The 22,664-nt window shown below is 41.3% G+C and overlaps 1 protein-coding gene and 1 long non-coding RNA gene across 3 annotated transcripts in view; one reads left to right on the plus strand and one right to left on the minus strand.

Annotated features, from left to right (window-relative positions):
- LOC121652953 overlaps nt 1-9,365 on the minus strand; it is a 32,532-nt gene extending 23,167 nt beyond the window's left edge. Inside the window, exons 1-2 of the long non-coding RNA XR_006012714.1 lie at nt 9,319-9,365; nt 8,360-8,507 (exon numbers count right to left, since the gene is read on the minus strand). This is a non-coding gene — a long non-coding RNA (uncharacterized LOC121652953). The remainder of the gene's footprint in view (nt 1-8,359; nt 8,508-9,318) is intronic.
- Nucleotides 1-22,664, plus strand: part of pik3r3b (phosphoinositide-3-kinase, regulatory subunit 3b (gamma)) — a 291,288-nt gene that overhangs the window by 76,968 nt on the left and 191,656 nt on the right. The window contains exon 1 of one of the 2 annotated variants that reach the window (XM_042006057.1): nt 18,406-18,431. The exons of the other annotated variant lie outside the window; for it this stretch is intronic. Within the exon in view, the coding sequence (XP_041861991.1) occupies nt 18,413-18,431 (19 nt within the window). The 5' untranslated portion in view covers nt 18,406-18,412. Of the gene's footprint in view, nt 1-18,405; nt 18,432-22,664 lie in introns of those variants that run through there. 2 annotated transcript variants of the gene reach the window in all.

The following is a 22,664-nucleotide window of genomic DNA, read 5'->3' on the forward strand; positions in this document are numbered from 1 at the left end:
GGTGGGGGACCAAGTACTCATCTCCAGTATTTGAGTCAAAGTACTGATACTCGTCGTCAAATCTCAACTACAAGTTAAAGTTACTCGATCAAAATTTTACTCTAAGTACTTAAGTACTTTAAAAATACTCAAGTATAGATAGTACAAAATACATCTTCTAATATCATTTTTTGTGACCCTCTGAAACCACCTGATGTCCTGACATTCAGAACTCTGCTACAAGAAGTCTGTCACCTGTAAAAACATCAGCATAGAAATGTGATAAAAACCAGTAAAGTACATTTTCTGTCATTTAATTTTTATTTAAACATCCACAACCTAAAAACCCGGAGAGCCTCTTTTCTCCCCAAACGTTCCCTATGAACGGTCGCAAGTGTACTTTTCAGTCCACTTCCGCCAACCAACTGCTACTCTGCTTTCAGGATCTGCTCGTCCTGTTGGACCACTGGTCTCCATGGCAACGTGGCCTTAATAAAACCTGTAAACCACACACACACACACTGCCCTGCGTGTTAACATGTCTGTGGAAAGTAATGGAAATCCCTAAAAGATGATGCACATCGAGTCTATTTCCTCAGCTTCCTACACAGCGGTGTGTGTGTGTGTGTGTTGGCAGCAACAACTTAACACACTGGTACCTACATGTACAGCTGTAGCATCGAAGCTTCCAGCATGATGAATGCTCTCCGTAGACGAATTCGGCCTCAACAAAACTTCAGCACAACAATAAAATAAATCCAAGCAAAGACGAGGAGCTGCAGCATTTCTCACTGAGACCACGTCCACCAGGTTTTAGGTGTGTGGTCCATTTCTTCAGATGTCAGCCTGGACAAACTATTCAAACTGGAAGAAGTCCTGATTCAGCTTCAGAAGAAGCTGCTTTTTCAAAGCTGTGTGAATCAGTTCTTCCCCTTCTTGGCTGAAGATGAATCCAGAGGCACTGAAAAGCCTTCGCAGGCCGGGGTTACGGGCTGGATCATCCACGCTGTACATGCCAGGTACGCATCAGGTTGTTTGGCTGTTGTTTCCTGAGTGTGCTTCATGTTGGAGAAAAGATCTTCTTCATCAGAAGAGGAGTCAGTTTGCTGCAGAGGAGGCTCGTGGTGGTCAGGAAGATGCTTCTTGATGAAACTGAGAGCTTAAAACAAATAGTTTTCATCATCAGGGTGAACACTGACACCAGCTTTCTGTTAGTTTAAACTCTAAACGACCTTGCTCTGAGTTATCTGTTTTTAAGGAACGAACCAGCTCGATTCCTCAGGTCTTCTGTCTAGAAACAACATTCTGATTGATTTAACATGAAAAGCTGGACATGAAACATGACTGAACAATACTTAATGGTGGATGTTTTTTACCTGGTTTGGGGACCTCTTCATCAGCCGTCCAGGATTTTTTTCATTGTATATGTGTGTGTATATGTGTGTATATATTATACACATATATATATATATATATATACACACACACATATACATACACACATATATATATGTACACATATATTGTATATATGTGTACATATATACAATATATGTGTACATATATTGTATATATGTGTACATATATACAATATATGTGTACATATATTGTATATATGTGTACATATATACAATATATGTGTACATATATTGTATATATGTGTACATATATACAATATATGTGTACATATATTGTATGCATGTGTACATATATATAACGATTTTATGATTTAAGGCCAGTTAATTTTATTGAAATTATACAAAAATATTTGCAAAAACTAAATTCCATCAGTAGATATTTTATACTAATTGATTTCAACCTAAACTATAATTATTGTGATGAATGATGAACGGCATCTTTTCATAGCCAACAGCTTAGTGGCCGACTTCCAGGATGTTTGGTAAGATGACACGAAGCTGATGAGGAGCAGGATGTAGGGAAATAAATGAGGGGAAGGAGGAAGACGAATGAGGAGGAGGAGTCCCTGAGAGACTCCGTCTGCAGAGACTGGATGTGGTGTCCAGCTTCAGAAAGTGTTAATCAAACCCGTTACTGGATAGAATCATTTTCTCTGTTTAAACTTTATTAGCATTCATGCCGCCACTCCGTCCAGTAGAAAGAGTAATTAAATACAGATTAGATGGCAGAGATTTATTTAGTGTCCTTTTGAGCGATACGAACCCCAAATCAACTCTTTCTACTGCAAACCGAGATGCACGCAGTCTCAACTTGTGGTTTAATTTAATATAAATCTTTAAGTCTAAACGAAAAGCTTGAGTAATAAAGGCTGGGAAATTCTGTTTACATCATCTCTAGCGTTGGTAAGCAGCCTCTGCTCAGATTTACACATATGTAACTAAAAAAAGGAGCCAGAACCTAAAAAAGAAAGTTTCTGTCCACTCTCAAGACATTTCCTCCTGATTTCTATGAACAGGGTTGAATTTAAAATGAGCCTGATTTAGAAAACAACCAGCTATCAGCTTTTAGACCTAAACAGGATCAGTTAGGGTCGAAGGTGGAAAACTTAAAGTTCTGGGGATATTTCCTCCTTTTGATGCGTGTTTAGCTGAATGTTGATGCTGCTTTTAGATTACTGATCTTTTAAATTGTTATTGATCATTTTAAAAAGTGGCAGGATTTTGGATCTGAAAACAATTCCCAGAAAGAAACAATAAAGTAGATCATATGATACTGCATCTTATCACATGTCATATAGTATTAGGTCTGTGTATTGCATCATATTGTAAAATATCATGTCGTATTGGACTGGCATTGTATCAAATCAAATCAAAACGTATATTGATATATATATATATATATATATATATATATATATATATATATATATATATATATTTCCTAACTTGTCCTGTCCAGCACGGTGGCGGCAGAATGATGGTCCGGCTGCTGTGTTGTGCCAAACAAATTTGCTTTGCCAAGAGGAGTTTTATGGGTATACAACTCCTCTTGTTAATCTAACTTCTTTATTTGTTGAAATATATAGTTTTATTTATTTTGAATAATGGAATTGATGTTATCTTGCTGGACCTGACTGGAGGGACAGAAAAAAGAATAATGAAGAGAAGTAAAAAGGAAAGTAGATAAAATGAAGAGGAGACAAAGATCCAGCAGATAGAAGCAACGAGCTTCAATCCAACCTAACACCAACCAGCAGCTACACCTGTACAGAAACAGAAATTTCCTACAGCTGTTACAGGTAAACTAAGCAGACAATCATCAGGAGTTCCTAAAAAATAACCAAGACAACAACAACAACATGTATCACAACAACAACCAAAGAACCAGAACCAGAAACACAGTGCGGATTACCCCCCCTCCTACCCCGCCTCAGAGGAGAATGCATCATCAAGGACTTCCACAACGCCCCCCTCCTTCCCCACCCCCACAACCTTTTCCATTGGGGAAGAGCAGGTGAAGAAGCAGTTCGAACGTGTGAACCCCCGGAAAGCCCCCGGCCCAGACGGTGTCTCTCCAGCCACCATGAGATACTGTGCAAACGAGCTGGCCCCAGTGTTTACGGACATTTTCAGTGCCTCACTGGAGGCGTGTCACGTGCCGGACTGCTTCAAAAATTCCACTATAGTTCCTGTCCCCAAGAAGCCAAGGATCACTGAACTTAATGACTACAGACCTGTGGCACTGACCTCTGTGGTCATGAAGTCATTTGAGCGCCTGGTTCTGTCCCACCTCAAATCCCTCACGGCCCCCCTCCTGGATCCCCTGCAGTTCGCCTACAGAGCCAACAGGTCTGTAGACGACGCCATCAACATAGCCCTGCACTTCATCCTGCAGCATCTGGACTCACCGGGAACCTACGCCAGGATCCTGTTCGTGGACTTCAGCTCTGCCTTCAATACCATCCTCCCAGACCTCCTCCAAAACAAGCTGTCCCAGATGAACGTGCCTGATCCCATCTGCAGGTGGATCACTGACTTCCTGACGGACAGGAGGCAGCACGTGAGGCTGGGGAAGAACATCTCGGCCTCCCGGACCATCAGCACTGGCACCCCCCAAGGCTGTGTACTTTCTCCTATGCTCTTCTCCCTGTACACCAACTGCTGCACCTCGAGCCACCAGTCTGTCAAACTTATTAAGTTTGCGGACGACACCACCGTTATTGGACTCATCTCTGACGGGGATGAGTCTGCCTACAGGATGGAGGTTGAACGTCTGGTGTCCTGGTGCAGCTACAACAACCTGGAGCTGAACGCCCAGAAGACAGTGGAGATTATTGTGAACTTTAGGAAGCACACAGCCCCACTCCCCTCCATCATCCTGACTGACATCCCCATCACCACTGTGGACTCATTCCGCTTCCTGGGTACCACCATCACCCAGGACCTCAAGTGGGAGCCCACCATCACCTCTGTCATCAAGAAGGCCCAGCAGAGGATGTACTTCCTGAGGCAGTTGAAGAAATTCAACCTGCCAACAAAGACAATGGTGCAGTTCTACACAGCCATCATTGAGTCCATCCTCACTTCTTCCATCACCGTGTGGTACGCTGGAGCCACCACCAGGGACGAACAGAGGCTACAGCGTATCGTGCGCTCTGCTGAGAAGGTGATCGGCTGTACTCTCCCATCTCTCCAGAACCTGTACGCCTCCAGGACACTGGGCCGTGCGGGCCGGATCGCAGCCGACCCTTCTCATCCTGGTCATGGACTTTTTGAGCTACTCCCCTCAGGCAGGAGGCTACGGTCCATCCGGACCAGAACCTCTCGCCACAAGAAGAGTTTCTACCCCTCTGCTGTTGGACTCATGAACGAGAACTCTAGGCCATAAACGCTCTGTCTCAGTCACAGGACCTGTGCTTCATGCAAAAAGAGACAAACATACCAAAGCTACTTTACTGTCACTTTAGCATACTTTCTGGATTATGCTCTAATTCCATACCCATCCTGTATATTTTGTAATTTTGTGTTAAAGTGTAGAGACTTTATTTTGTTTTAAAATTTTTATTTTATATTTATTGCATGCTTAAACTTATAACTTATATTGTTTTTATGTCTGCACCAAGTACCGCAGCATTTTCCTAATGATGTGAACCTGTTCACTCATATGGCAATAAAAAAAACCTTTCTGATTCTGATTCTGATAGCTCAGTTAGCATCCATCTCCCATGTGGTCGAACAGAGTTCGATTCCCCCAGGAGGCGAATGTTAACACCTTCCTGTTGGGTCCTTAAGCAAGACCCTTAACGCTACTGCCTGACCACTGTAATGTAGTGACATACAAATAAACGAAGGAAGACAAAAAAATAAATAAAAATAACCAAAGTATCTCTTAGTGTATAAACCCGCTGGACTACTGTGTCAGCATGCAGAGGATGAGGAAGGAGGAGTGTGATTCTGCAAATGTGACCACACCTCTGTGGAGGCTAGAGGCAGAGCAAAATGACCAGAGCCTGGACCAGGACATATTTATATCTGTACATATTTATCTGTACAAAGACCACATTACCGGCATCATTACTGTCATCTAGCAGCTTTTCTCCAGAACCATCTACTGTGGGCTGCAGCGTCTTACCGAAGACCCCGACTGGAAGGTTTTGCTGTTCACCCCTCTGGGATTTGAACTTCGATCTCCTGCATGGCAGACGGATGTTCTACCGACTGAGATATCCATCCGTACGTTCCGACTCCTCTGGCGTTTCTTCTCTTCTGATGCTGTGATGACAGCGTCTCCACCTGCTGCCACTATTCTGTCTTTCTGACACCAGTAACGTCCACGCCGTGTCCACCAGTTACACATTTTACCTTTTCCAACGTGCTCCATCAGGATCTCTGTCTCACACCCTGAAATATTCCACTTCTTCCCTCTTTTTCCCTCCTGAGCCACCATGGAAATGATGTGATGAATATGTATTACAGGCGTCCACCTGAACATTTAAAGCCACCATGTGGGCGGGGCAAGGTGTCCCTCACCTGCTCCGCTTTAGAGTTGGTTCTGGTTTATAAACGGAAACAGGTGGAGGACGTGTGTGTGCTCACTTTGATAAATCTGGGAGTAGAAGTGCAGCGTTTCCTTTAACTAGACGCCACCTGTAGTTTGCTTTGCTACACAGTTTGATAAATGAGGCCCCTGAACACTCCTTATATATCAGTTTTATTTATTTTACTTTTTCATACCAAATAAACTTAGATAACAAAGTAAAGTAAGTAAGACGTCTCGTTCCAGCTAAATCTCCTCTCCTGTGTAAAGAATCAATAATTCCTCTAAGATGGAAAAGGAAACGGCCACCTGGACTTCAGAGGCTTCTTTTTGCAAACCACGTTTTAAAATTGGTTTCCATCATTTCTTTATAACCTGAGTAGAAAATTTATAAACCAGGAAAAGCATCCAGCTAGCTTTGACTTCCAGCTGTCCTTCAGCAGAGTGGCTGCTGTTGGTTTGGGACATTAAGAAAACTACAGTAGTGAAAAGAAATAATACATTTATCTGGAATTACACACTGTTTCTTCTACAGACTGGGACTATTTCACACTGTCGACTGAAAGCCATGGACCTCACGTCAGCTATGTTTGGACAGCCATACGATCCATCATTAAAGACATGAGCGTTTCTCCTCATCTGTAACGTCGCCTTATGCCGAAAGGCCAACCCGAGTCGTACATAATCACAAAAAATCCAATTATGCGATAACATTTTAGGTTAAATAACCATTAGTGCCATTTAACCAAACTAGTTTTTAACCAAACTAGATATTTTTCCTTTTCTGTAGTTTGTAGCCAAACTAGTTATTTCCTCATCTGTAGGCTATAAGGTATAAACATGAGCAGATCTACAGCAGTGGCACCATAACCTGAGCAACACGGGATGCAGAGGCTTGCAAACTTTGTTTAAATGTCTTCTCAGAAACCTGTTAAATGACTTTTAATGGACCAGTATGCAGATCCAGATTCAAACATCTCAGCAACCATGACCACCATCAGCCGGTTAATGAATCAGGTTGCTTTCTGGACTGAGTGAAGCTACAAAAAGATGTTTACTAAGTCTGGTTTTACTCCAAAACCGTCTCTAACCTTCGAGAATCTCTGTGTAAAATCTGAGCTACTGTTTTAATGCTGTACTATAACTGAACTAAATATTAGACATAGAGGCTGCTGTTATGTGAATTTTCTCATTTTGAGAAAGGAAATTCTTATTGAACACAGACAAATTATGAGAAGCTTTAATCCTTATTATATAAATCGTCATTGATACTGTTTTTGTTTTAAAAGCAGCTAAAGACCATTTATCATGTCTATGATCGGTGTAACAAACTACATAAATACAGATATGAATCTGAAATGAAATCACTGAGGGCAGATAAACTAAGCAACGTGTCTAATTTTGATCCAACTTATTTTTTCCTCTTTGACTCGTCGTCTCACCTGGTTTGGATCCCATAATGTGACCGTGACGGCCTGTTTGTGTGAAGAGAGGAGGAATAATACACGATCAGCTCGCTGTTAAAGGCCACATAAAATACCACACAGCTTATTTACCACGTCGCTGGTGGCCACTTCTTTATTAGCATTCTCAAATATATTTCAGAACAGGAAATAATTAACCTTCATGAGGCATCAAAGCTTTTTTAATTAGGGCATCGCCTTGCTGCTACTGCGTGAAAATAGATTTAAGTGGTGCACACACTCCAGCAGACGTTGGTAAAGATGGAAGCAGAACGCGTTGGTGTGTCGTCGCTGAATGAAACTGTTTGTTTACAGGAACAATCCACAGGGTGGATTTTAAACAAGCACAATTATAACCGGGCTTTGACAAAAATCAGTGCTGACGTGATATTTAAGTCTCCGCCAGTTAATTTCTACTTTGTCTTGAAATAAATGGAAACCGTTTGCTCCCTGGAAACAAGGTAAACATGTCAAAACAGGTGCAGGAGCAGTCAGCCATGTTCTCTTCCCTCCATTAGATTATTTTCTGGTTAATCTAAAGTTTAGTTTCACCACAAGTTCAGCTTTCTTTCCTCATCTTTACCTAATTGCATAAGTAACTGTATCTGGTCTTCTTCCTGTTAACATAACTGAGTGATTTCCTTCAGAGGAAACTGAAACATATACCCAAAGCAGCAGCATGTTTTATCATAAACAGGATGTTTACACCCTGGGAGGAAGTTATGATATGCATTTACGATGCATTTTGAATATGTAGATGTTAAACTTGCAGTTTATGCGGCGGCGAAGCGAGACAAATGATCGACATTTGCTTTGTGAGACATCCTGTAATGACTGTTTGTGCTCTGTGAATCAATGTTTACTGGATCATCACAGGAAAACGCAGCAGCCTTGTTTGTCAAACGTTACTGCGTTTTTATGCTAATGTATGCATATGTGAATCCCTGGGAGTGTGTACGTACGCTGATCAGCCATAACATGAAAATCTCTCAACACTGTGTAGGTTTCCTCTCATGCAGATAAAACAGCGCTGACTGGGGAGGGTGTCGGGTCGCCCCCCGGCATTACAGTCAGAAGACAACGAAGGTTTTGTCGTCTCAGTGTGTCAAGCTGTGGTGAAGAATAGAGGAGATACACACACACGTTGAGCTGGTGTTAGCTTCATACAGGAAGGTTTACTCTTCACAGAAATCAGGTATTAATTTGACATATGGCCATTTTCAGTCCCATTTACAACCATTTGGGACAATCTGACTTTTCTAACATTTCATCGACTGAACATGTTTCCAGCAAGTTTACTTGAACACAATAGCAATTACAAATTAATTTTGCCACTTATATCAACTTTTATCACTTTTAACTGTCTATTCAAAACTATTAGCACGTTTTTTCTAGCTTAAGATAAAATAAAGATTTTTCAAACTACATGAAATAAATTTTTAAACATAAGCACTGAAACAAATATATAACAAATTTTACATATAATTAACTAAAAGCTAACAAGAAAATGCACTTTCCCTTTAATGGTTCCTTTCTCTGTTTTTCTCATGCAACCGTATCCTCACTTAATCACCTACATTCTGGTTTGGTCTCAACCAAGAAGACACATCAGCAAATATCATACTGCATGAACAACTTTCAGAAGGTGCTAAGTGAATTAAGTTTAAAAGTGAGTCCACAAGTTTCTCAGTTGTTTTGTGATAGCTAACCACACACACGACTCCATGTTGTTCAAATCCGCTAGCATTAGCATTAGCTAGCAAACGAGCTAATTGTTGTTTCCTTATACATGTCTTATCAAACCGCTTTGTCTGCAACAGGTACAAACTACTCAATAAACAACTATTTCAACTAGTAAAGTCTGCCATATACACTTGTTTAAATGAACATTTACCAACATGTGGTGAAGAATAGAGGAGACACACACGTTGAGCTGGCGTTAGCTTCATACAGGAAGGTTTATTCTTCCTCTGTGACCTGCTCTACTCTTTACCACCAGCGCCATAGCCGCCCCCTAGCAGCTGGAAGTAGAATAGCGCTGCAGTAAAGAGATTGCAGTAATATAATGCATAACAAATAAAAGAAAACTTAATGAACAGAGAATAGGGGTGTTCGTTTTTATCCCCTTATCTATTTGACCCTCTACATCAGCATTGGGTATAAAAGCAGATCCTAAATATATCATTTCCTGACAACAAGCCAGATGTTTATTTCATAATGAATGCACAATCAAAGAGACAGAAGCTAGAGGTTAGAGTGCAAAATAAGGATGGGGTTGTGGGTGGTGGCAGGGTGGATGCATGCATGTTGTTTGTGAGTGTGTTTTTAAAATAGTTAGGTTTAATACTTGGATGTATGAAAACTTGTTTTTAAGGTGCCAAAATTGTTTTTATGTAAAGCACTTTGTGCTACTTTTTGTATGAAAAGTGCTTTATAAATAAAAAAATTGATTTGATTTGATCAACCAAAGGTTTAACCCCTTAAGCCCGACGAACCCACCGGTGGGTCCAACAGATGTAAACACAAGTTCATGTGTGTAAAAAAGTTACTTTAGTGATGTAAGGATATTTTATTTATAATGTGTCTTAAAGAAGAAAACCTAATGCCACTAAATCAACTCTCCAACTGCATTTGGTTAACAAAGAATTTGTTTAATAACAACTTTAAAATACGTATGCTACAAACAACAGCGCCACCATAACCAGTAACACCCGAAACAAAATGCAACACAACGCGTGATCCGTTCACTCCACCCCAACATGTTGGGTATCAAATGAAACTAGAAAAGCTGCACTTTCATATGATACAAGCATAAAAAGATATTCACCAAGCACCTCACATCAGTCTCAAAACAAACACAAAGCTAACCGTCGCATATCACAGCTTATCAGATAGCATGTTTATCACCAAATACACCAAATCCCAAAGCTATTCTCACAAACAGCGATATGTTTTATTTCCTTACTTTTTTGTGGTCATTTTCAGTCTATCCACATTGTTCTTCGACCAAAACTCACAGCGTAGTAATCCATAATGGTGAAACTGCGTCATGCGCTAACATGTCATATGCTCCCATTCACAGCCATTTTGTTGTCTTGTTGTGGGTCTTGGCAGTGTAAATAAAGTTTGGTCGAATTCGACATCTTACAAGCTTTCCGACGATATCTTACACTTGAACGAGACTTTATCTGTCAGGTATAAATACTTGCGTGTAAACAAAGGAGCATCGTTGCCATTTTGCTGCAGTTACGCACGTGGGCGCACCGGAAAGAGCGAATATCGAACAGCGTTCATTTCTTTGCTTCATTTTGACTTTTTATCCATTTAGAACAAAGGATAAAAGCCATAAACATGTCCAAGAAATTACGAAAAACCAAATACACCACGTTAGACGCTCTGGAGGAAATACAGACACAGCACAATTTGGCACCATTTGGGTATGCAAGTGGCCAAATGGAGAGTCCGCCTGGTTCTATCCAAACTAAAACCTGCATAAAAGCTATGAGCTTTGTTCTATTCTCGTGAAACTTTGTACAGTTGTAGTCAAGGAGTTGCTGAATCCATGCAGTGGTATCTTTATGCACAGAATGATTTCTATCATGATGTTTTCATCTGTGTAAAAAAAAAAAAATCAATTAGGCGAGGATATTTTTTTTATTTTTACCTATGGTTTATCACAATTTGCACAGACATATGAACATTCACAATGTTTCTGACACTGGATTTATATTTCATAGGGTCATACCTGAGACCAAGGTTATGTATATTGACCTGAAAATTACAGAGTTATTGTTGATTTAATTTGGGTAGGTCTGTTCAGGCGAACTATACCTCCAAAAACCCTAGGGTTTAAGGGGTTAATCTTTCCAACTGGGTTCACCACTTTGGTCCAAACTCCATCAGATAATCATCAACCAGTCCAATAAATATTTCTCAATGATAGACTGGAAAGAACGTTGGTCTTTCAGTGTCCACAGAGCAGAATGTTGGGAAAAGATTTGTGGATTTTGGGGAAATCTTGGGGCATGTTCACACTGGCGCTGTTTGGTCGGCTTTAGATGAGCCCCGGTCAACTTCCACAGATAGTCCAGTTTGTTTGGAGCAGTGTGAACGCTCATTCAGACTCTGGTGCGACCCAAAGAAGCAAGCTCTGGTACGCTTGAAAACCAGGGGTCCCGGTTCACTTCCAACTGAACTCAGGTGTGGTTTGCTTGCAGTGTCAAAGCAAATGGACCATCCAGCTAACCGAACAGAGGAAGTGATGTTGAACAACATGGTGGATATCTGGCTGCCCCTCCTTCTGCTCATATTGGACAGATTCCGGTAAAAAGAGGATCAGGTCTTACCACCAAAGTAAAACCGGAAACCAGACTGCAGAAATTTATTGTTGCTCCATTGTTTACTTCTGGTGAGCGAAATGTTGTCAGTCTTGGCCAATCAGCAAGCTGAATTTTCTTCCTCTATCTACATTTTTTGGGGGGTCAGTGGTTGTTTTGAGGAATGCCGCCCCCCAGTGAGCAGTTGTTGGAACTATGTGATGTTGTTCAGGTGGTTTGAGTAAAGTACAGTGTGAAAGCAAACCAAACCAAAGGAAGGTAAGAAATTTTTCTGAAGTATCCCGCTCAGTCGAACAGATTCTGCGGGACTATCATGGTGTAAATGCACCCTCAGAGTGGAAAGGACAAAAACATACTTTTCCACAGGTAAAAAATGGGAATGGTGCCAGAATATTCAATATGACCCATCCTACTTTTTTGGGACCCCAAAAGATGGAGCTTGACACACTGCAGTCCATTGATTGGTCAAAGGTATTGTCACTTCCTGTGCAACTTGATAATCAGAACAAAGCAGGAACAGCTCATTGGGAATATACGTGGACTTTTTGTTCTTTAAATCCAAGAAGAAGAAAACAACCTGCTGGATGTCCACCATTCTCCTTTGTTTCTGGTTCACCTGCTTCTTTCTTGGAATTCAAGGAAGGCATCGCACCATTATGACATCTTAAAATTATGTAGCTGATGCATTTATCACTACCCAGCTAATACCCCACCTTACCAGGTAAGGGTACGGTTGCTGTGGAAACACAGCAGAGATCAGGGTTTACCAAACCAAACCGTCCCGTCCAGAGTCGGACCCCTTGGTAGAAATAGGGCTTGAGATCAATACAGACATGTGGACTCAGGTGGACCATTTTCACCCAAAACACTCCACTGGGTCCAGAACCAGAACCTGAACCTGGATTATACAAGGAGGAAGACAGACATAAACAGTTCTCTGGACACCAGTTCTTCTCAGATGGACAGACAGTGGACACATGTCCTGTGGTCAGATGAGTCTACATTTCAGCTAATGTCCTAATTTCCAAAGATGTGAAAGATCATCCAGGCTGTTATCAAGAGAAAGCTGTGATGGTATGGAGGACATCAGTGTCCATGGAGGACATCAGTATCCATGGAGGACATCAGTGTCCATGGAGAACATCAGTGTCCATGGAGGACATCAGTGTGAAGGTAGCATTGATGGATGGAGTTTTGGAGAGACATATGCTTCCATCAAGGTGACGTCTTTTCCAGTGGAAAGGTGACATTTCTTCACATTATTTTGTACGTGTTATAAAACATGTCAGGAGAAAATGAATCAGTTTCAGCTCCAGATGAAGATTTCTGCTTTCAAATGGCAGGGCACCACCTTCAGCCCCAGAAAGGTGAAGTTAGATTCCTCAGAGTGCCAACGGAAACCATCCTGTTGTGTGAAGTTCTGCCTGTCCATCAGTTCAAAGTCCAAAAGCTGAAAAATGTCCACAACTTCAAACACATCAGAAGCCACACAGGCTGCAAAGTGTTTAAACTTCAGCCCTGAGGTAACTTGTATAAAGTAAATTATTGAGTTTCAGGTAACAAGTGAAAGCAGAACGTCCAGTATTTCTGAAAAGATGATTCCTGCCAGTATAAAGCAACAACCCTCTCTGTGTGGAAGCTGGAACCAGCAGACATTTCACATTTTATATAAAAACAGACACATTATTAACAATTATGTTGCTCAATTTGAGCCTAAACAATAATGAAAAGAGAGCAGAGCATGGAGCCGGGTGATCCAACACGGGAAAAGTAGTCCCTGCAGGGCAGTGCTTTGATGTCGTCAGTTCTTATCACAATGCTGCAGAATCAGAGCGTTCAGACTGAACTGCAGAGAAAAGTGGAGGATGAGCTGTGGAGTGGTTTTCCTCTACAAAGAGCTGCGGATGCTGCTTCATCACCACTTCACTGTATAGACAGCTGAATTAAAAAGAGGCAGAGGAAACAAAGAGGAAGAAGACCAGAAGATGGAAAATCTAAAGAAGCCAGGCAGAGTGGGGGAGGACAAAGCCACAAGCTGGTGTCGGTCCCCAATCATCCAGGTCAGGGTAATCCTTGGAGTCTGAATAAAGACAAGGGGACTTGTTTGTCTTGGTTCTTGAATATGCTTTACCTCTCATCTGAAAGACCGACTTACTGGCAGTTTCAAGAACCAAGGAAAAGAGTTCAGTTGTCTTTATGCAAGCTCTCAGGAAGAGAAGGCAAATCAGGCCTATTGTTTCTGCCTCCTGTTTGAAGGACAGTTAATAAATGAAGTTTGTCTACGTTTGTATCTCGGTCTCTTTGGAAAACGAGACATGACAAGTTACTACAGATGTGACAGAATTTAAAAAATGTGTTACTGCGTCAGTAAATTCACCTGGAACACAGTAGAAAATGTAAATGTTACAAATCAGTTATTGCTGTTATGTGTCATTTTTGATCGTGTCATATCATGTACGGTTTATATATATATATTTTATTTATTTATACCATGGTCTGGTTGAATACTCAATTTTGAATGGCTGTAGGGTGTCCATTAAAAAGTGATAATGGACACCTATAAAAGGAAGTTCCGGTCAAATAGACGTATTGTTGTAAATTATTGCGCTGACTAAACGGTAGTTGGTAACCATGGCAACAGAAACTCAGATGCTGGGCTGCAGACGTGCCAGATCATGTCTGCGACGGCGCATCGCTGCGAAAGCAGCTTGTAGGCTTATTGGACTCCATCAGTCCAGGAGAGACGAGAATGGAGCAACATTTTGTCGTCCTGCAACTTCCCAACCAGCAACGGTCAGAGTCCACAGACATTAAACCAGCAGCGGTCAGAGTCCACAAACGTTAAACCAGCAGCGGTCAGAGTCCACAAACGTTAAACCAGCAACGGTCAGAGTCCACAGACGTTAAACCAGCAACTGTCAGAGTCCACAGACATTAAACCAGCAGCGGTCAGAGTCCACAAATGTTAAACCAGCAGCGGTCAGAGTCCACAAACGTTAAACCAGCAATGGTCAGAGTCCACAAACGTTAAACCAGCAGCGGTCAGAGTCCACAAACGTTAAACCAGCAACAGTTAGAGTCCACAAACGTTAAACCAGCAGCGGTCAGAGTCCACAAACGTTAAACCAGCAACGGTCAGAGTCCACAAACGTTAAACCAGCAACGGTCAGAGTCCACAAACGTTAAACCAGCAGCGGTCAGAGTCCACAAACGTTAAACCAGCAGCGGTCAGAGTCCACAGACGTTAAACCAGCAACGGTCAGAGTCCACAAACGTTAAACCAGCAGCGGTCAGAGTCCACAAACGTTAAACCAGCAACGGTCAGAGTCCACAGACGTTAAACCAGCAACGGTCAGAGTCCACAGACGTTAAACCAGCAGCGGTCAGAGTCCACAAACGTTAAACCAGCAGCGGTCAGAGTCCACAAACGTTAAACCAGCAACGGTCAGAGTCCACAAACGTTAAACCAGCAGCGGTCAGGGTCCACAGACGTTAAACCAGCAATGGTCAGAGTCCACAGACGTTAAACCAGCAGCGGTCAGAGTCCACAGACGTTAAACCAGCAGCGGTCAGAGTCCACAGATGTTAAATCTCCATCCATCATAACTGCAGCCGAGCTGCAGGTTCTGTGTTAGAGCCGGTTACCTTGGCAACGCGTCACAACGAAATAGTCCACTCAGCCACTTCTTGTGAAAAACTTACGATTTTAACAGTAAAAAAAACAACATTAATGCATTAATAATTTTTTATTTTTTTCTTTCGTAAGTGACCATGGTATATGGGAGGTAATGCCCTTCGAGGTGTCCATTATCATAAATTAATGGATGACGCGGACGACGGTTCACACCTCCAAGTCATCCATTGATTTATAATGGACACCTCGTCATATACAGTGTAGATATGTGTCTTAAATATGTTGTAGACCTGTAGCTCCGACCTCTCGTTATGAAATGAAAAGATCATTAAGAAGGAAGTTTTATCCCAGGTTGAACTCTGCCTCCTCCCACTCCAGTTTGCGTGTAGACTGGGTGGAGGTGTGGAGGATGCCGGGGTTACTCGCCTACATTTGTTAAGACTTCAAACTTCATCCTAGTCTAATTGGCTGGCTTTTCTTATTTTCCACTTCGACCAGTAGGTCCCAGTGTGTGAAGGTAAGTGGTTGGTTTTCTAAGGTGCTCCCCTCTTCTACGGGTTCTCCAAAGGGCTGGTGTCCCTCTGCACTCTTATACATTCTGTACACTGTTATACATTCTGTACACTGTTATACATTCTGTACATTGTTATACATTCTGTACACAGTACACAGTCGTAGTAATATTAATAACAGGTATGTTTTAAAGTTTGCTGACGACACGGCCATCCTTGGCTTACGTGATGGTGGTGGGACGGCACACGGGCAGGTTGGGGATGATTTTGTAAGCTGGTGTGAAAACTGTCCTCCAGATAAACGTGTCTAAAACCAAAGATACGGTCATGGACTTTAGAAAGTCTCCACCAAACCCCACCTACTTTTTCTAAAGCAGCTGCCATGGAGAAGGTGGACAGATATAAAGATCTGGCTCTGGTTCCAAACAAAGGATGTTTTAAGACTCACGCTGACGTCACCTGAAAAGAGGTTTTTCTTTTTAAGAAATGGATGTTTGCACTGAAACGCTGTCTCTTTTTTATAAAAGTGTAATTGAATCAGCGTTATCTTTTTGTGTTATTGCTGGCTCCGGAGCTTAAATCTGGCCAACAAGAACCGTTTGGGTGATTCAGTGAAAGCTGCTGGTAAAGTTTCGGGGTCCCAGCAGGAGGGCCTCGTGGCCGTCTTTAACAATGATGTGAGGAAGGCTGGTTCTATCCTGACCTGCCTGAAGCAGCGTCTCCAGAGGGAGGTTGTTTTACTGCCTGGATTGTGTGAATCTCTTTCTGGACACATGCCGTTGGTTCTGATTCTGTTTTTACTTATTGTGACGTCTGTCTTGTATGTCTGAGATCTGGCTGCAAAATCATTTTCAACAGGGATAACAGGGGAATTGAATATAAAAGTATTCATATAAATATATATATATATGTGTGTGTGTGTGTGAGAGAGAGAGACCCGCTGGTCCTCTCTGGTCCACTCCGACCCGTCTCTGCTGCAGCTTCTCCTGGGCGGTCTGGTGGATCCAGTTCTCAGCTGCCCCCTGGTGGCCGTGCAGGTGTCTGCAGGACTGCTGCAGCTCCTCTCTGAGATGCTGAATGTGAGAAAGAAGAAGAAGAAAGCTGCTGATGAGCTCGTCTGAACATGAAATTTAAATGAATTTCCACTTTCACACTCACTGCTTAAATGTTTGACCTAAATGTGATTCATTATTCATCAAGAGAACGTCCTAATACCAGTTATCTGCAGCCCCCCCAGGAGAACACCCCCCCTCCGATCTTCATCTCCCTTATATAAGACTGTGTGTGTGTGTGTGTGTATGTGTGTGTCATCGCTACTTCATAACAGCAACTTCGATGATCAATAAATCATTTTCAAACGAAGCTGATTGGAGACCACAGCTGTCTGTGGGGAGCTCAGGAGTGTGCGTGTGAGTTTAGGTGTGTGTGTTATGTGGGTCTTTGTGTGGCTCTGCAGGAGGAGACAGAGCTGCTGCAGCAGAGCTGAACCACTGATTCTCAGCTTCATTGTTCTTTATCCGCCACTCTTCCTCCTCTTCATCTTCCTCTTCTTCTTGTTCTTTTTCTCTTCTTCTTCCCCTTCAGTCCTGTTCTCTTTTTCCTCTTTTGTTTCTGACCTCCGTCCTCTTTTCCTCTCCTCTGTGATTTCTTTGCTTCTTCTTTGTCCTCTTTTCTTACTTTTCTTCGCCTTCATATTTTTGTCCTTTACTCTCCCGCCTTTCCTTCTTTTTTTACTCTTCTTCCTCTCTTCTCCTCTTTTAAAGATCTTTTCTTTCTTTTTCCCTGTTATTTTTTCTTCTTCCCTCATTCTTTGTTCTTTTTTGTCCTCTATTTTTAATCTTTTCTTCTGTTTTGCTTTCATTTCTTGTCCTTTATTTTTTATTCTTTCATCTTTTTGTTTCTTTTCATATAAATTCTTGTTTGTTTTCTATTCTTTTCATTTTTTCCTCTTTTCTTTATTTCTCTTCTATCTTTTCCTGTTTTACTTATCTTTCTCCTTGCTCTCATTTTCAGGTCTTTTTTTCTTTTCTCTTCTATTTGTTCTAAATCTCTTTCTTTTCTATTTTTCTCCTCCTTTCATCTCTTTTTCCTTGTCCTTCTCTATCTTATCTACCATCTGTTCTTTTTTCCTCTTTGTCAGATTCCTTGTTTCTGTTTATGTCTTCATCTGTTTTTTTTTATTTTTCTCTTTCATTCCTCGTGCTCTTCTTTTCTTTTATCCTCTGTGCTCTGTTGTTTTCCTCTTCTCCTCTTGTCCATCGTCCTCTCCCCGTCTCTTCTAGCTGAATCATTGTGTCCGTGATTCCTGGTGACAGAGACGTTAATGGATGCTCTGTTCATTTATCAGCTTGTATCAGACGATAAACACAATCAGCGAGTAAACAAACTCACCTGTAAGCAGTCATGTGACCATCGTGGTTCTGAGTGTGCTTCTCTTCATTAATGATCATGTGACCTGGCATCAGTGTATGAGAGTCATGAATGGACACAACTGCCAACAGGACAACAAAAGAAGGAGGGAACAGCAGAGCGATGATGAGGAAAAGAGGAAGTGAGCAGATTTTTAATGTTTGACTGAGAGGAAGTTTGATTTCAACTCATTTCACAGATAAAACACAAACTAAGACGAGTATTTATTCTTTCAGTTCAGAAGCAGCAATGCTAACATGCAGCACAGCAACACGACTAGCAGAAAGCAGCAATGCTAACATGTAGCATAGCAACACGACTAGCAGAAAGCAGCAATGCTAACATGTAGCATAGCAACACGACTAGAAGGAAGCAGCAATGCTAACATGTAGCATAGCAACACGACTAGAAGGAAGCAGCAATGCTAACATGCAGCACAGCAACACGACTAGCAGAAAGCAGCAATGCTAACATGTAGCATAGCAACACGACTAGCAGAAAGCAGCAATGCTAACATGTAGCATAGCAACACGACTAGCAGAAAGCAGCAATGCTAACATGTAGCATAGCAACACGACTAGCAGAAAGCAGCAATGCTAACATGTAGCATAGCAACACGACTAGAAGGAAGCAGCAGTGCTAACATGTAGCATAGCAACACGACTAGCAGAAAGCAGCAATGCTAACATGTAGCATAGCAACACTACTAGAAGGAAGCAGCAATGCTAACATGCAGCATAGCAACATGACTAGAAGGAAGCAGCAGTGCTAACATGTAGCATAGCAACATGACTAGCAGAAAGCAGCAATGCTAACATGTAGCATAGCAACACGACTAGAAGGAAGCAGCAATGCTAACATGTTAGCATAGCAACACGACTAGAAGGAAGCAGCAATGCTAACATGCAGCATATCAACATGACTAGCAGAAAGCAGCAATGCTAACATGTAGCATAGCAACATGGCTAGCAGGAAGCAGATATGCTAACATGTTAGCATAGCAACACAACTAGAAGAAAGCAGCAATGCTAACATGTTAGCATAGCAACATGTCTAGCAGGAAGCAGCAATGCTAACATGTTAGCATAGCAACATGGCTAGCAGGAAGCAGCAATGCTAACATGTTAGCATAGCAACATGGCTAGCAGGAAGCAGCAATGCTAACATGTTAGCATAGCAACATGTCTAGCAGGAAGCAGCAATGCTAACATGTTAGCATAGCAACATGTCTAGCAGGAAGCAGCAATGCTAACATGTTAGCATAGCAACATGACTAGTGTGCCTCTAGAGAGAGAGTGGCGCCACCGGAAGCTCAAAACGCTTGCCGATCACGTGGTCCACGTAGCCTCCAAAAGTTCCAGGAAGTGCTTGGCGGCCAGTACAAAATAATAAGAAAACTACGATAATCGGTAAATAATGATCAATGAAGGCTTTGCTTTGCAATATTTTTATAGTTGTGTTCATTGATATGAATCATGCTAAGTTTACTAAACCTGTATGACATCAACATCAATGTAAATCGTAATATTTTCTGTTTTTTTAACCTTATCTTTCAGACTTGACTGAGGCATACCAACAGGTGACGACAATGATTTACCAAGTGACTACACAATAAATCTAGGCTCACAGCATAATGATAACTGTTCTTACAGGAAATCTATATCCAATAAATAAAATTTAGATCCCAATTCATTTCAAATAAATGGGTTATCTATTCTTACTTATTAGTATTTACTTGTGTGAATTGCTTTTAAGTCTTAAGACTTATTTTGACTGAGGCAGACTGATAACTACACAAGTCTGGACTCACAATATAATGTGTTCTTACAGAAAATCCATGGCAAATAAATAAAATTTTGATTTCAATTCATGGAAAATACATGGCTTTCTATCACTATTTGTTAACTATCCCAAGACTTACTCCCTACATATACATAATAAATCAGACAAACACCCTTTGTTTTCCAAATGCATTTAATACCTAAAAGAATTCCTTTACAATAAAACTCGACTAGATCAGCATGTCTAGCCATTTCTTTTCTCTGCTATCCTTGAATACAGTCTTCACCATGGTATGCTGTGCTGCATGGGGATGCTCCAATCGCTCAGAGAAAGGCGTGCGTATGTATGGCTTCCCCAAAGACAGGGACAGAAGGAAAATATGGACGGCCAAAGTCAGCAGGATACATTTGACCACCATCAGGGACTGTGAAAACAAAAAAATATGTGAGGTAATCATATTAAAACAATGCATTTACACATTTTCAAAGACCATATCATTGGGAAGTTTAATATTTTTAAATTAAACACAGAGAACACATCACAGGGAGATTTATATGGTTGAGGTTGCAGAATGTAGAAAAAAAGACAGGAAACACTTAAAAGTGGCCAAACCAGGAAGGTGAAGAAGAACAGTATCCCAGTTAACGTCAGGCAACCCCAGAACAGCTGAAAGTTCTTCAGGACAATGCTGCACGAGGGAAGAGTGATATACTTCCCTTAAGCATCTCTCTGCTTCTCTGCTCTCATCCTGCACACTGAGTGCTGAGTGCTGTCTAGTGCAGCAAATGTACTCAAGTACAATCAGCCACTTATTTTGTATTTGTATATTTTGTTAAGTTCTTAAGGTTAACATGTTTGTTACATTTAACAGGTTTTATAGTTGCAAAGATTGTAAACATATATACTAAGAGTATTGTGCTATCTAATACTGTGTATTCATCTTCATATCTTTGTCCATAATTCCACAGCCTTATAAATACATTAAAATTAAATAAAAATGTAACTACAATCGCTCTCCCTACACATTAACCTCGCTATCAACGGCGTTGGATCAATTTATATTGACGAACAGAATTTACATTCATCAGCCTGTGGCATCTGTTGCTATCAGTGTGCTAGCATAAACTTTTATCGGTTTGTAATCTCTAAATATATTAATCTAGACGGGGACAATCCGTCAACATATTTAATTACTCCTGTCAAGTTGATTTCGATGCACAACTGATATGGAAATATGACTATTAAAACATCTTACCTTGAAGAAGTGTAGCTCCGACAATCTGCTCCATTGAAATACATTGACCGTCGCTTAGCTTTTGCTAACTTCCGGGAACTTTTGAGGGGCTCCATACGCCACCATTGCTGTGAAAAAACTAAACCATTGCAGTGAACGGAGATGGCGCCACTCTCTCTCTAGAGGCACTCTAAACATGGCTAGCAGGAAGCAGCAATGCTAACATGTTAGCATAGCAACATGACGGCGAGAACTCAGCTAAAAGACTCCACCAAGCATTGGACAGAAACTCTGGAGGTAGCAGCCAGAACCAGAACAGTCTTACTGTGTAATTACTTTTGCTGCTTTGTGGTGAAAAGTTTGATTCCAGCTCTAAAACTCTGCTAATGTGTTCTCCTCCTGCCTTAAACCATGAAGGGCCTGCTGGTTTCCATGGAGATGAAGGAGGTTTTATAGTGAAGGATTCACTCTTCCTGGTTAGCTTCAGATTGAAGCATGACTTAAGAAGGGTTAAAAAAAACAGCCCTAAAACATCACATGTGGGATGATCTGAAATCCTTTATCTCCTTATTAGATGCCATATTTAGCCTTCAGATGCTGTTTTTTTTAACATCCAGGAGGTTGTTTCTGTCTGCATGAGCAAATTACTTCTTTTGGTTTAATGACAGTCTGGTAGTTAAAACACAGGAGTTGTCCGTGATGCCTTCGTATCCGCAGCGCAGCAGTGATGCATGATGGTTAGAAATATTACCCAACCTTTGGCTGCACTGAAAAATGTTGCTCCCGGTTTCGACCCACATCTGGAGCTTTGTTTGGCCCGTTTTTGGCCCTGACCTACAGAAACCCATGTCCAAGCCACCACAGCTGGCCCAGTGCCTGCAGTAGACTGGATCCAGCTCAAACATGTCTGCTACCTGGGCCAGACTTAATTTCTCTCCACAGGACGCTTTGATCCAGAACAAGTCATTTAGTTTAGATGGATTTTTGGTTCGTTTTACAGTTAATGGACACTCGAGCGAACTTTGTGAACTACAATGACTTTATTGTTACCAGTTATTGTTTATTGTCACCAGTCAGTAAGTAATGCTACAAACAATGATCAATTCTAGGCTGTAGTGGTGGTGGATTGATCCAAATATCGATAATATCGATATTATCATTGATACTGATACTTTTTATCAATATCAATCAGTACTAGTATTATAACGTTGATACTTTAAGGCTTGAAGCCGTCAGCATCTTTATAAATGAGGAGGATGAAGTGGTTTTTGGTGGATTCAGTTCTCAGTTTCTGTTAAACTTTCACTAATAAAAATGAAAAGCTCTACTTAAACTTATGTTTAGTCTTTTATAACTTTT

The sequence above is a fragment of the Melanotaenia boesemani genome, chromosome 14, assembly GCF_017639745.1.
Source record: "Melanotaenia boesemani isolate fMelBoe1 chromosome 14, fMelBoe1.pri, whole genome shotgun sequence".
Taxonomy (NCBI): Eukaryota; Metazoa; Chordata; class Actinopteri; order Atheriniformes; family Melanotaeniidae; genus Melanotaenia; species Melanotaenia boesemani.